Below are 12,455 nucleotides of genomic sequence, written 5' to 3' on the forward strand. Positions count from 1 at the left end.
GAGTTTATGTACGGTTAATACGAAACATTGAGTTTATGTGAGTTTATTGATTTTATGTGCGGAATACGAAACACTTCAATTTGTGAGATACCGTATTACCTGCAAGGTACCATATTTCGGGATCTTTCTTATTTATTACCAAAAAAGTGAAATGGTTATTAGAATTCTTTATTTCATTTCTTAAGCCTGGTTTTCACTAGCACATAACCATAGGCATAAGGACATACGCACGCGCAGAACGGCATATTTGACTCAATTCTCGATGACCAGCTCTCCTCAACCCGATGATAAACAAGATGGCGGACGAAGCGTCCACCATATTGCTTTTGATTTGTTCGCTTCAGGTCTGGGTCAAAGTGGCCTATGATTGGTCCATGGCCTGTGTTTATGCTTGCGCTAGTCAAAGTTACGACATAAGCATAAGCACAAACACAAGAAAAAAGAACTTGTCCGTTTGTCTTGTGCTTATGCTTACGCTTATGCGCTAGTGAAAACCAGGCTTTAGAGTTTGTGTGTCAGATCTTACTACATCATATCTTGTTTAATTCCTAACACTGGAGACCTTTAGATTCGAAGACGACAACGACTACGAGTACGTGTTGACTGTAAATTTTTTTCGCGTATTCTTAAACAATAGATTCCTAGAAAAGCTTAATTGTACTTTTTTTTTTCATCCAAGGAATAAGTACAGTTACTTTTATTGAAGATGGTTAAAGCCTTTCCCGGGCGCAAAATGCTAAAACCTCTAACATTTGATAACTTGTTTCCGCCACCGCGACATTTGGTAAAACTCATAGTGACAACCACTACCACAGTTTCCCACCAAAATGACCCTGCTTCAAGCGCGAGCACTACTTAGTCCTTCTCGTCTTAGAATCTAAAGGTCTCTACTAGTAACTGGGAAGTGTAGTAGGCGGGGAATGATAGGCCAAAAGAATTATTGCATTTACGACGTCTCATATTTCGTTTAACAGGTTGGGGAACGCCGCGTGTTGTTGATTACGGTCGAGCACGGGGCAAGTTTGGAACGAACTCCCCACCACCCCCTTTGTGTTTACCTTAGCTTTCCCTATAATCCCTTAGGCTCCTATGAGCGACGTACTGACTTTTTTGTCTGTGCGAAAACAAGTGTTAATCTAAAGCGCTTACCCGCGAAGCTTTTTTGTATCGAGTTTTATCATGTTCAAGATGCCTTTTTTATATTATACATGAAAAGCCGAAGAAAGTTCGTTCATTCGTTATACGCTTTAAAGGACTACGTAATGAAGTTTTTGTTCTTGCTTGCAATAGGCTATTTAGCGGTTGTGGGTTTAGTATCGTAGCCTTCCGGTGAATGTGAGGTTAAGGTTAGCCTTATTTTGATACAAACCTCCTTTGTTTTCTTATGGAAATTATGCTTGAAAAATGTTGTATAGTTAGCATAAGAACAACATGATCTACAAAATAAAGCGGGTCAACCACTGCCTTGTTTCTACCCATAACTGTAAAATGGGCTCTTTAGTTATGTGTTCTGCTCATGTGTTGGTTAATAATTGTAGTTTATTTTTTAAAAAAGTCTTTTTCTTATTTACAACGATATCTACATCTTCTGCTGACCACAGGCTATTTTAGCCTTATACGTCTTAATGTAAATGATTACCTGATGTCATAGAAATAATAACTATAATAAAATAAGTACTTTTCAGTTTATTACAAAAGCCTATAGAGACTCCAACAAATTATCAAATTAAGATCGTGGCCCGCATGAAAATGAAACCTCCCTTCAGTTAGATCATAAACAGAAAGCGTTCCTATAACTGACTCCCAAGATCTGGCTAGTAATTCTCGTTTTTGGCTGCTATACATTTAATGTCTGTTAGTTAAGAGAATTTGGGGTTATATCAATATGGTAACCTTTGGCTGATAAATTTGCTTATTCTCACCACCTATCTGTTGGACAATGTATTGGATATAATAAGGAGAAGTTATATGCCAATCAGTTCTCGGAATTAAGGGGTTAAAAGATTAAAGCTGCTCTCAAAACGATTTTCTACAACTTTCGAGGCTCAGCTTGGTCTGAAAATTTGTGTGTGTGCGCCCCCCCCCCCCCCCCCCCCACGCCGCTAATGTATATATTTTTTTCTGCTGCTATTTGCTTTGTCGTACAGTACGTCTGAGGGTCAGTGCGTGTATGAAGAAAAAAATGTAAGCCTCATTCAAATGACTTGTCTTGAGAAAAAAAACTTGAGGTATTGCTGCATATAAACTATTCTGTACATATGACGGCTCACACAATCGAGTCCAGTGGATAAAAAGGAAAGAAAAAAAGGAACGATAATAACTTCATGGCTTTGTTAATATTTACAGGCTAAATTTTGTACAGGCTTAAATCTGTATTCTAAGAACTAAAGTAATGAACTATTTTGTTTTCGACTGCTCTAGTATGATCTGCTTGCTGGTTTTAGTCATTGAGGTGATCACTGTTTCGTGTTAGCTCTCCTCAACAAAAATAAGAAAGAAATGATTCGGAATCCAACCATTAGTGCTATGAGGCAGAAGATGTCAAAAAGGATATTGTCCTAAAAAATAAACAACAAAAACAAACAACCAAAAACAAAGGTCAATAAGATAATAATAAGGAGTTGTCGTGCTTTACTCAGAACATAAAAAGAGAAACAGAATATGAGGACAGCGTGGACGAAGAAGCATGACCTGGCCTATGCTAAACAAATAATTTAGCTCAGCACGGATTAGTGATGGAAAAATAGAGTTTTTTCTAAAAGAAAAAGGCATAAAAGTCCTTGTTTGGATTATTTTTAAAGTAGGAAACATTAAATGATTTTTTTTTGTTCAAGCGTTTTTACAGCTTACGCTGTTAAGTTAGTTTGATACCAATATGCTATGAATGCTCGAAGTAACAGCATCCCCTTGACTCATCCAACCTCCAGGGCACTGAACGTAAGACTCGTAGTTGAATAACTATATTTTGCCGTTATTAGACCTCACAGCTGCTTTGGAGAAACCTGCGTAGCAGTAGCTTACGAGAAAAATAAAATAGCCTGTCTCAGGCTCCAAGAAATAAGGGAGGTTGTTGGACGCAGTCTGGGGTCGTTTAACGTTCGCTTGCTTTTTCTTTTCACGACACTTTTTTCGCCCTTATGCATTCACCGACAGGGTGACGCAGGCTAGAAAGAAAAGGGATATCACGTGCTCGCTTGCTTACTTCCTCTTTATCTGTAGTCAAAGTTTGGTCAATAACCGACTGCGTCTCGAGCTAAAAATAAGATTCGAATAAGAGAGAAAAAGGTTCCCGCGTGCTTAATACTTACTGGTTCAAAACCAAGGAACTTGATTGCCTCATCACCATTTGCTATACAAAATGTTCCATCCCCTTCTGATGACAATCTGGTCGTATTGTTTGAACATCCTATGACAAGGAAGCCAACACGAGTCAAACCAAGCTACGCGTCTTGTAGTATTATCAGAATCTTCTTATATACCTTTTATAACGGCATGACAATTAAGCTTCCTTTATTATGCTTATAGTTTGGATTATTAGTCAGTGATTGTTGGGAATTGCACGAATAAGAGTCAACAGGATCGAGCCCCCTTTTATCAGAAAGGTGTCATGAATATTCTGTAGACGGTGTTCCTTTGGCTGAATTTTGAAGTGGTTAAGCTGGGTAAAAGTATTAACTTTTCTCTAGCTAGACGAGATCACAAAAATTAGCGCGCAAATACTATTAAAGGAAATAGACCAATTCCGATATACTTGGCTGCGAGGCTTGGGGGAATCATCTTGAGGCTCAGCAATGAATAATGCATTTTTTTTTGTTTTCTTCCCCCAGGCCTCGGAGCCATGTATGAATTTCAATATATCGAAAATGTTCTATCTTTTTGTGCGCTTCCTACTAAACCACCCCGGGTGACGTGAAGTTGTAGCCGTTTACACGGCAAAGGCGGTACCATTTTAGTTAAGACTTTGAGTGTTGGTCCGGCCTCGCAACCGAGCCTGCGACCTGCCATTCTGCAGGCCAGTCCTGTATGAAGACAGAGCTAATCCTGCCTCAGTCATGTGCAAAATGATGGGAAAAACATATCTAACGACAATTACTCTGAGGTACCAGAGAGACTACGTACCTATCTGACCGTAATCTTTCCACTGATTGATTATAAGAGCCTCATATCCGTACATAAACCATGATATGTACTTGAGCCAAACAAAATAAACAGGTACAGAACTGTTATGAAAGGAACGGGTGAAAACATAAATTACCTTCATGTTCAAGGCTTTAAAAAACCACTCAGATAATCACCTTATTGTCTTGAACTTCATTTTACATACATGTATTTCAGGTAAAAAAAATAAAAATGAACATTGGATTTTATTTGCTTACGTATTCTTGAGGAAGAACCCGCCGAAAATTAGAAGAGGTAAGCTGAGGGGTGTACCAAGGGATGTGGCTGCAGTGACGGTCGGCGCCATCGTTGATACAATATAACCTATAGAAACAAGCAAACAAAATACTCAGCTGACGTCAAGCTTGTAAACCGCTTTAGACTGTGAAGCGCATGTCGTGGATTTGATCCTTGGCCGGAACAAATTCGCTCAACTAAGGACGAAAATTTTGCCTTTGTCCTGCAATCTGTTTTATCTGCTTTGTAAATGGATACTTGTCTCACAAGCACTATTGCGTTCTGTTCCAGCCCCCCTCCGCACACTCGTAGAGCGTAAAGTGGTCTTTGGACAAGGGCTTGGATGTAGGCTCAGTCTCCAGACGTGGATGCCCAATGCGCCCGCGATTCTCCAAACCTCACGTCGCGGGTGCATCGAGACACCGTCCCATGGGCTGGAGACCGAGTCTAGCTTGAATGCGGCAAATATGATTTTAAACTCATTCTGTGTCGGAAGATGAATACAAAAGTAAACAACTGACAGTCGAACTATTGAACCACTTAATCGAAACCGTAATCAAAATATCAATTAAGAATCACTCACCAAACGAAATAGCGACGTTTGTAACAAGACACATGATACCACAACACACAAGAAAATGGAGAAAGTCATCTCGGAAACCTATGAAAATTCAAGTCGATATACAAATGAGCGTTATAGTCTTTTTAAGATCAAGTTTTAAACTTTTGAGACCATAACTTTGTGTGATATTTCACGCCATTCCAAGTCTACAACCGAGCGATTCATATGATAAGTAGTGTCTCTCAATCTTTTGCATGTTGTTGTTGTTTTTTATGAACGTTAAAGCTGCATTTTTCTCACAACTTTATTAAACAATGAATTAAAGAATAGAAGTACCAAGAAAGGGCACTCACCAATCATCCAATAGGAGATAACAGTTAGTAATAATGTAGAAACAAGGAAAATGGGTATCTGTAATGAAACAGAAACATGTTAGTTTAAACAAAATAGAAACGTAGTGTAAGGCTACACGTCAAAACTATACCAGATAGCGCTAGCTTTGCGTTGTTCCGAAATCCGTATGATCGGATAGGTCATAAGAACAGTGATTTGGCACTGTTTCTGAAGGGAGTAAAGCTGCATGCACCGCGCCGATCTTAAAAGTGGAACGTTATACGTTACATACAGCCTCCTCCTCAGGCGCTTCGTTTTACGCATGGGAGAGGCGAGCGCGAAACGAGTGACTGGTGATGAACGCAAGGGACCATGGGAAGGGTACGAGGCAGCGTTACATATATATCGAATATGTTTCTTGCGGCATATTGTCTGAGAAGGTGTTCATTCTATACTTTCGGACACATGAAAAGCTATCCAGTATAATGTTTAGGAGTCTTTTTAGATATTATCCGGAAGACAATCACATAGAGGTCAGATATCTTTAAACGCAACGGAAGTCTTCGTAAAGTTTTGATACCGTAACGTTTATTTCTGACGACTGCGAGAGACCTGGGAAGCGGAGGTAATAATAGAGCTCTATGACCACCGAAACACCGAACTGCACAGGCTATTTGAATTCATGCGTTCTTTAATGCGGAACCTTTTAAAACCCAAAATTCCCATGTTAGGGGTGATGAAGGACTGCTATAGACTATCTACTAGCGCGAAGGGTAGAGACTAAATCATGGTTGCCAGAGACCGGAACTGGTAGTGCCGTTTGGTTCGCACATCGTGACCGTGGCAGGTACTTTCTTTGTGTTGCTATCACTAAGTGACAACAAATGATTGCAAAGATACCGAAATCATACTATCCGTACCACAAACAATAGCTTCCTAGCAATTAAGTATGGGGTACGCTTGACCCCTAACTTGACTGTGTGTAACTGAAGGAATAGTCTTCCAAAGCCTTTCATTGTGTCGTTACATTTGAAGACACAAAACGGCAGCGTGCGTAGGATTTTTCTGCCAATGATGATGACGAGGAATTCCATAGTTGGTGAATTATACCATTTCAGGGATAAACCTACCTCTGCTAATGTTTTTGCCAGGTAGTACACGTCTGTTCTGTACATCCCGTTTTTATGTTCTCGCAAAAACACTGGAAGCTCTGCTGGAAATACCTTTTAAAAAAGACATTTATCAGTTAGAAGAGGATCCAAATCTCCAACATTTTGATGTGGAGTTTGAAAGAGTTCCAGGAGACCTAATTCTTTACGGTCTGAATTCATTTTCAATTGTCTGTCCGGGATTTTTTTTTTTTAGTGTTTCTTTTTAAAAGTCAAGAATGTTACTCAAAACTCAACTTTCCGTTTGCCATTTTTGCCACATTTAAGGTTTACCAATTTTCTATGCCCGTGTGATTTCCATGATCACGTTTAAGGAATCTCCTGTTAGCCCTTTGGAATCTGGCGAGAGCTGTGGAGCTTAGCCTTGGGGCATACACGTGTACCTCCTTTGAGGATGCAATCAAGGCAACTAGTACTTCATAAAACATTCATAAAACGTATCTTTTTTATCAATATCCTTTGGGAAGTTGCGCTTTCAGTCATAATGGCTGGTTTGTAAATAGTCCAGTTTCGAATTAAAAATTACCCCTCAATACAAACATTAACGAGACATTCATACAGGGTTAGCCTCGATGTAAAGTAAAATATTCAGAAATTCTGGCAAGTAAGTGTTTAAAATTTGAATATACACAATAGACATATAATTAACAGACATATTAAATTCTGCAAGCAGAATTTTAATACTGCAATGCTGCAATGCAATGCAGAATTTAATATGTCTGCATTATTATTTTTGCTGATCAGGCCTTTATAGATCCTATGTTCTTCGGCATATTCGTTTGCGGTCCTTTGCAGTCCTTTGTGGTTAATGTTAGTATATAATAAACAGGTCTTTTTCGCGTTGGAATTTGTGAATATATTACTTTAGATGGAGGCTAAGGATTTAAAAAATGCGTCCTGACTTCTTTAATTCAGCGGTCTTAGCGAACTCGAAAATGGACTATTGAACAAAAAAAAAAAAAAAAACATACATACGCCATTTTGACAAATCAATATTGATCACCATTGATTTAAATACTTACAAACAGTACTCCATACAGGCTTGAAAATGAGATCGATACCACAAGAAAGAAATAGGCCCCTGCAATGTCTTGGATTCCATCTTGGTTGTATGGGATTTGCAAGTAAATCAATCCTGCAAGCAATCCCGTGAACTACAAAAAAATTAATAAAAATAAATAAAATAAATGTAAAATTGTGTTTGGTAATAGTAGAGTGAATGCTATAGTGAATGCTATAAGAATAATAAAATATGGTTATATGATAAAGAAAACGCTGAATTCTACAGAATTAAAACTAAAGCTGACTTTATAATTTTCAGCTTTTAAGCGCTCATCAGAGAACCCGCGTCAGTGAATACATGTAGTAAATGTTACAGACAGTCACTTATATAGGTGTTCGACTGAGTCAAAGCTCGCTCCATGGAAAGGAATCTAAGATAGTCTTGGATTTTGTATTCCACGCCGTGGATTCCGGATTCCAGGTGCTGGATTTGAGATTCTTGGCCGCGGGAACTTGGATTCCGCATACCAATCGCCAGTGGATTCCGGAATCCTTGAGCTGTATTCCAGATTCCAAAGTTAGAATTTCAGATTTTACAAGCAAAGATTTTCCGCAAGCAAAAAGTCTTGGATTCCGGATTTCCTTACATGTGTCGAATAAGCTTTATTCTAGTTACTTCAACTGTCAATGGATCTTAATAGAAAATAGTTGTTGACCCACAATCTCTCTAAAAAGAGTTGGTCCTATTGCTATAAATATCCAGCGGATTGTCTGCATACTTACAATGGCGCGGAATATTTTTATTCTAAAAATAAGAGAGTCGCGCTTGTTAGTGGTCCATGAACGCCATAACACTGCCATTAGCTGTCGACACCAAGACACCTTGTACCTGAAAAATGCACATTCTAGTTACTTATTTTACTTAATCAATTCTGATCATGATTATACAAACAATGGAAATCATCACATGCTAAATTGTTTAGAAGCACTTACGGTGAGCGTTTGCTAAAAATGACATCATCCTGAAATGAGTTCTAAAATGAAGAGAATAAAACTGTCATTTCAGAACGTGTCGAGGGAGATAAGAGCTAGAAAAAGAAAGGGAGAACATTGTCTCATGTGTTATGGGTTACAAATACTGAGCTGTAACATCTAAGTACGGTTGTTGCGTGGGTTGTAGCCACTCCCTACCTCAACAACATCTCTTCATTTCTTCTGCTTAATTTTCTTGGAGTCGTCCCCCACTATTTGAAAGCCTAGAGCAGCCGGCTTCGTGGCTGGATTTTAGGTCCTATTCTCGACAGCTATACAAATGACGCACACCCTAAATATAGATTTTAGGCTGTTTGGATAGACGAGGGTATACATAAGACTAAAATGGTGTTTCATTTGATTTCAAGTGCGATACAAGAAACTATTTATATCAAAAAAAGAAGAAAACAAAAACAAAAACAAAAAAAATGCTTAGCACCATACTATGACAAATGCCATCTGCCTGTTCTTAATATACTTTGAATGATATAACTTGAAACAAACCTGCAGTTCAGTGCTTTTTTCCTGGATTTTGCAGCTATTCTCTTGTTTTGCCTTTACTACTTCACGTTCACTAAATGCATCACAAATTTCCTATCAGAATAAGAAAAAAAATGATCATATAAGGGTGTCCCTACTGAATTTATCTTGAATATCCCATAAACATAGTAGAGGCCTCAGCTCAGCTGGGTGTCTAATAAAGGTATTTCACCTTATTACCTGGCCTGTAGGAGTGTGCCATTCATAATGCGACTTCCATGTCCTTTCACCAAGAGAGGATAAAGGGGACAGAGAAGGCATCCCCCATACACCCCCTATTTCATAGGTAATTCGTCTCGAGTTATTTTGAAGACCACAGATCCCAAGGGGGATTAGACAACAACCAATCACAAAGCGCGAATGTGTTCCACGTGGATGACCCACGCTAAGAGCCACGCGTCCTTTACGAATTGACGCTGAACAAAATGGCGGAAGACACGGACAGCGATATTGCTATTTGTTTTGTCGACGAAAACAACTAAAGAGAGATTTCTACTAAAGTGGTGTCAGCGAAATGGAAATTAAAAAAGAATGGCCCTTCCTCTCTTGTATAGAGCTAACAGTACAGCAGGGAAATCCTTAACACACTGAATATTCTCTCAGGATCATTTATAATTTACAGTTTGAAGAGAGCAATTTTTGGTTTGATATTTATTCTTTTATTAGTCTTTTATTATTCAACAAAAATAACACTTGGCGCCCTACTTGCTTTATTGTACAAGCGGCCGGTTTCAATAGGCCGGCGAAATTTCTCATTTTATTAAAGCAACGCTAAGGTTACGACAACTTCGAGTTAAACTGATTGTCAAAGAGTCCAGCGATTCCCTTTTCCCAGGTGAGCGTCGACTCATTTCGCTTCAATATTCAGAAATGCTCTCGATATCTTTACGCTTTCATTGCCTTTCCCCCGACATGTTTTGCACGGCGTTTAGTCATGCGAAACCTCCACGAAACATCCACGCAGCGCGCGAGGTAACTTTATCCCGATTCTAAAAATATCTCGAGACGAATTATCTATGGAATAGGGTGTGTATGGGGGATGCCTTCTCTGTCCCCTTTATCCTCTCTATCCTCTCTTGCTTTTACTTATTTATTTATTTATTTTTTGTTGGGGGGGGGGGGGGGTTCATCCAGACCCTTAGATGGGGGAGGGGGGGTGGGGTCCAAATTTTCTTTTTTCGTCCCTTCGGGGCCTCAGTTTGATTCAAAAATAAGGGGGGAGGGGGGAAGCGGGCCCCTACCCTGGATCCGCCACTGCAAGAAGCTTAGGTCAACAATTCGGTAGTTTGGCGCATCGAGATAACATTGTGAAAAGTCATTGAAGTTGCAATACCTAAAGCAACCGCTTGGAAAGTTCTTACTTTAACTCTATTCTTGGACTCTTCCTCTTCTCCAGGTACAATGGCCAAGGTGTTAACAAAATAATCAGCAGGATTAAAGTTCATTGGACAAGGATACCCGAGCCTGAAAAAATATCAAAAGGCAGTCATTCTGACGTTTGTCCATTACACAAGTGTAGTTTTTTAGGAGACACTGACTCATGAACAAGCAACAAAAGTAACGTTACCTCAAGGCTGCATGGGACAGTAAACAAACTTTGTACGTCAAATTTTAAATCTTCCAAGCCGAGAAAAACAAATTCAACTAACTTAGAACTAATCAGTACTGATCATCGCGAATTAGTATCATTTACTGGACATTGCTATCTTGACTATATTCTGATGACCCTGTTTCCAGTCTCCCTCCCCGCCCCGGCCTGTGAGTAGATAATAGACAGCTAGTTTTCGGATTAATTTTAGCCTTTTTCTCCCTTTGATGCCCAGAGAAAAAACTAATTGTACCTTTCAAAGTAAGGTATCGCTTCAGCTGTTGGTCCCATGTAAGCTGTCCTTCCTTCAGCTAAAAGCAGTATGCTTAAAAAAGAAAAAAAAAAGGCAAAATATTTCTCATTTGAGACAGTCGGAAATGTTCAGTGGAAATGATCAGTCCTTTCCATTCTTGTATACTTTTAGTACTTTGTGTAGTAAAAGTTGCGAAGAATACAGTATAGATCTACGCAGACCAGGAGCCTATGACCCAATCAAAGTCTTCTTAAAGCTTTTGTGCTTAACAACAACCTCTCTTTAAACGTAAAACCAATGTTTCATACTAAATGACACTGCCAGGTGTCAACTGAAACACAATATACAATTCAGCTACAAGGAAGACTTAACTGACTACTGATACCTGTCAAACATGGCGTAGACCTCAGATGAGGGTTGATGTATAGTACATATGATGGTTCGACCTGAAGCAGCTAAACGCTTAAGTGATGCTATCAAATTCTGAGCCATGTATGAATCAAGACCAGACGTTGGTTCATCAGAAAACAGCAATGGTGGGTTGGTAAGAACCTGGAAAGGGTATTTTAGTTTGAAGTTATTTCATATGACATTTTCAGAGGCATTCCCCTGGGTTAACCAATATTGTTTAATAAAATGTGCTTAATTCACGTGCCATATTCATTAACGTTTTAAGGTGCCAAATCTACTTGGTGAGGAGAAGAGATTTCAGCACCAGATAGCGAGTGTTGACTCAAATTATAAAGCAAATAACTGTAGCTTCAACACTCAGGCCGATGGCAAAGTTTGTCGCTTCCAAAGAAAGTAGGAAAACTGAACGGTTTTTCGCTTTATGTGTTTTTTGAGCAAGCTTTTATTGCCCCTATAGGCTGCCGCCATGTTGCAGCTGTGAGCTCGTTATGGTTGATGCAGACGTTCCGCTTCGGTCAACAAAGACTTTTTGTACTACTGAGGCAAGAAGGCGGATCAATGTTGCTCTAGAATCCTTCAAATGTTTTAGAGATGAGGCCAATAACAATATACTCACCTCCGATGCAAATGCCAATCTCTTCTTTTCTCCTCCAGAAATTCCCCTCACTCGCCCTGGTGTCCCAATGACTGTGTCAGCACAGTTCTTTAGGCCAAGCTAAAAAAAGTAATAATAAATAAGGACAATGGTTACACCCTGTAAGTGGTCAAATATACTTTTCCCACGTCTGAAACTCTCTTTATTCAAGCGGTTCCATCCATTTGTAAATAAATGAACTGATTGACTGCTGTGCTTCATACTTGGGTGTCCTTTGGCTACTAAGCATAATTTTGTAGCTGTAACAGGTGGGATATGTGTTAAATGCACCTGCCTTTGGACAACGATTGGCATGTATAGTGACCCTCTAGTTTTTCTGTGCGACGTAAATGTGACAAAGTTAGTCGGGTCTTTCTTCAATATTTTCAACCATTAATGCAGTATTTAAAATAATATATTGGGAAGGCTCTACAACCTCCAGTGTGAATTTTAAGCCAAGATAGTGCGGCAATATAATAGTCGGTGATTCAGTAGTGAATAACCACATGCGGGAAACCTCGAGCTTAACCGACAAA

General features: G+C 39.2%; 1 protein-coding gene across 1 annotated transcript in view; it reads right to left on the bottom strand.

Annotated features, from left to right (window-relative positions):
- Positions 1 to 2,418: 2,418 nt before the first annotated feature.
- Positions 2,419 to 12,455, bottom strand: part of LOC140932050 (protein white-like) — a 40,312-nt gene continuing 30,275 nt past the window's right edge. The window contains exons 5-19 of the mRNA XM_073381713.1: positions 11,902 to 12,000; positions 11,260 to 11,426; positions 10,875 to 10,946; positions 10,395 to 10,497; positions 8,998 to 9,087; positions 8,455 to 8,495; positions 8,245 to 8,350; positions 7,482 to 7,613; positions 6,421 to 6,513; positions 5,311 to 5,368; positions 4,979 to 5,056; positions 4,377 to 4,482; positions 4,120 to 4,220; positions 3,309 to 3,406; positions 2,419 to 2,558 (exon numbers count right to left, since the gene is read on the bottom strand). Of these exons, the coding sequence (XP_073237814.1) occupies positions 2,457 to 2,558; positions 3,309 to 3,406; positions 4,120 to 4,220; positions 4,377 to 4,482; positions 4,979 to 5,056; positions 5,311 to 5,368; positions 6,421 to 6,513; positions 7,482 to 7,613; positions 8,245 to 8,350; positions 8,455 to 8,495; positions 8,998 to 9,087; positions 10,395 to 10,497; positions 10,875 to 10,946; positions 11,260 to 11,426; positions 11,902 to 12,000 (1,446 nt within the window). The 3' untranslated portion in view covers positions 2,419 to 2,456. The remainder of the gene's footprint in view (positions 2,559 to 3,308; positions 3,407 to 4,119; positions 4,221 to 4,376; positions 4,483 to 4,978; positions 5,057 to 5,310; positions 5,369 to 6,420; positions 6,514 to 7,481; positions 7,614 to 8,244; positions 8,351 to 8,454; positions 8,496 to 8,997; positions 9,088 to 10,394; positions 10,498 to 10,874; positions 10,947 to 11,259; positions 11,427 to 11,901; positions 12,001 to 12,455) is intronic.

This window comes from Porites lutea, chromosome 3 (assembly GCF_958299795.1).
Source record: "Porites lutea chromosome 3, jaPorLute2.1, whole genome shotgun sequence".
In the NCBI taxonomy this organism is placed as follows: domain Eukaryota; kingdom Metazoa; phylum Cnidaria; class Anthozoa; order Scleractinia; family Poritidae; genus Porites; species Porites lutea.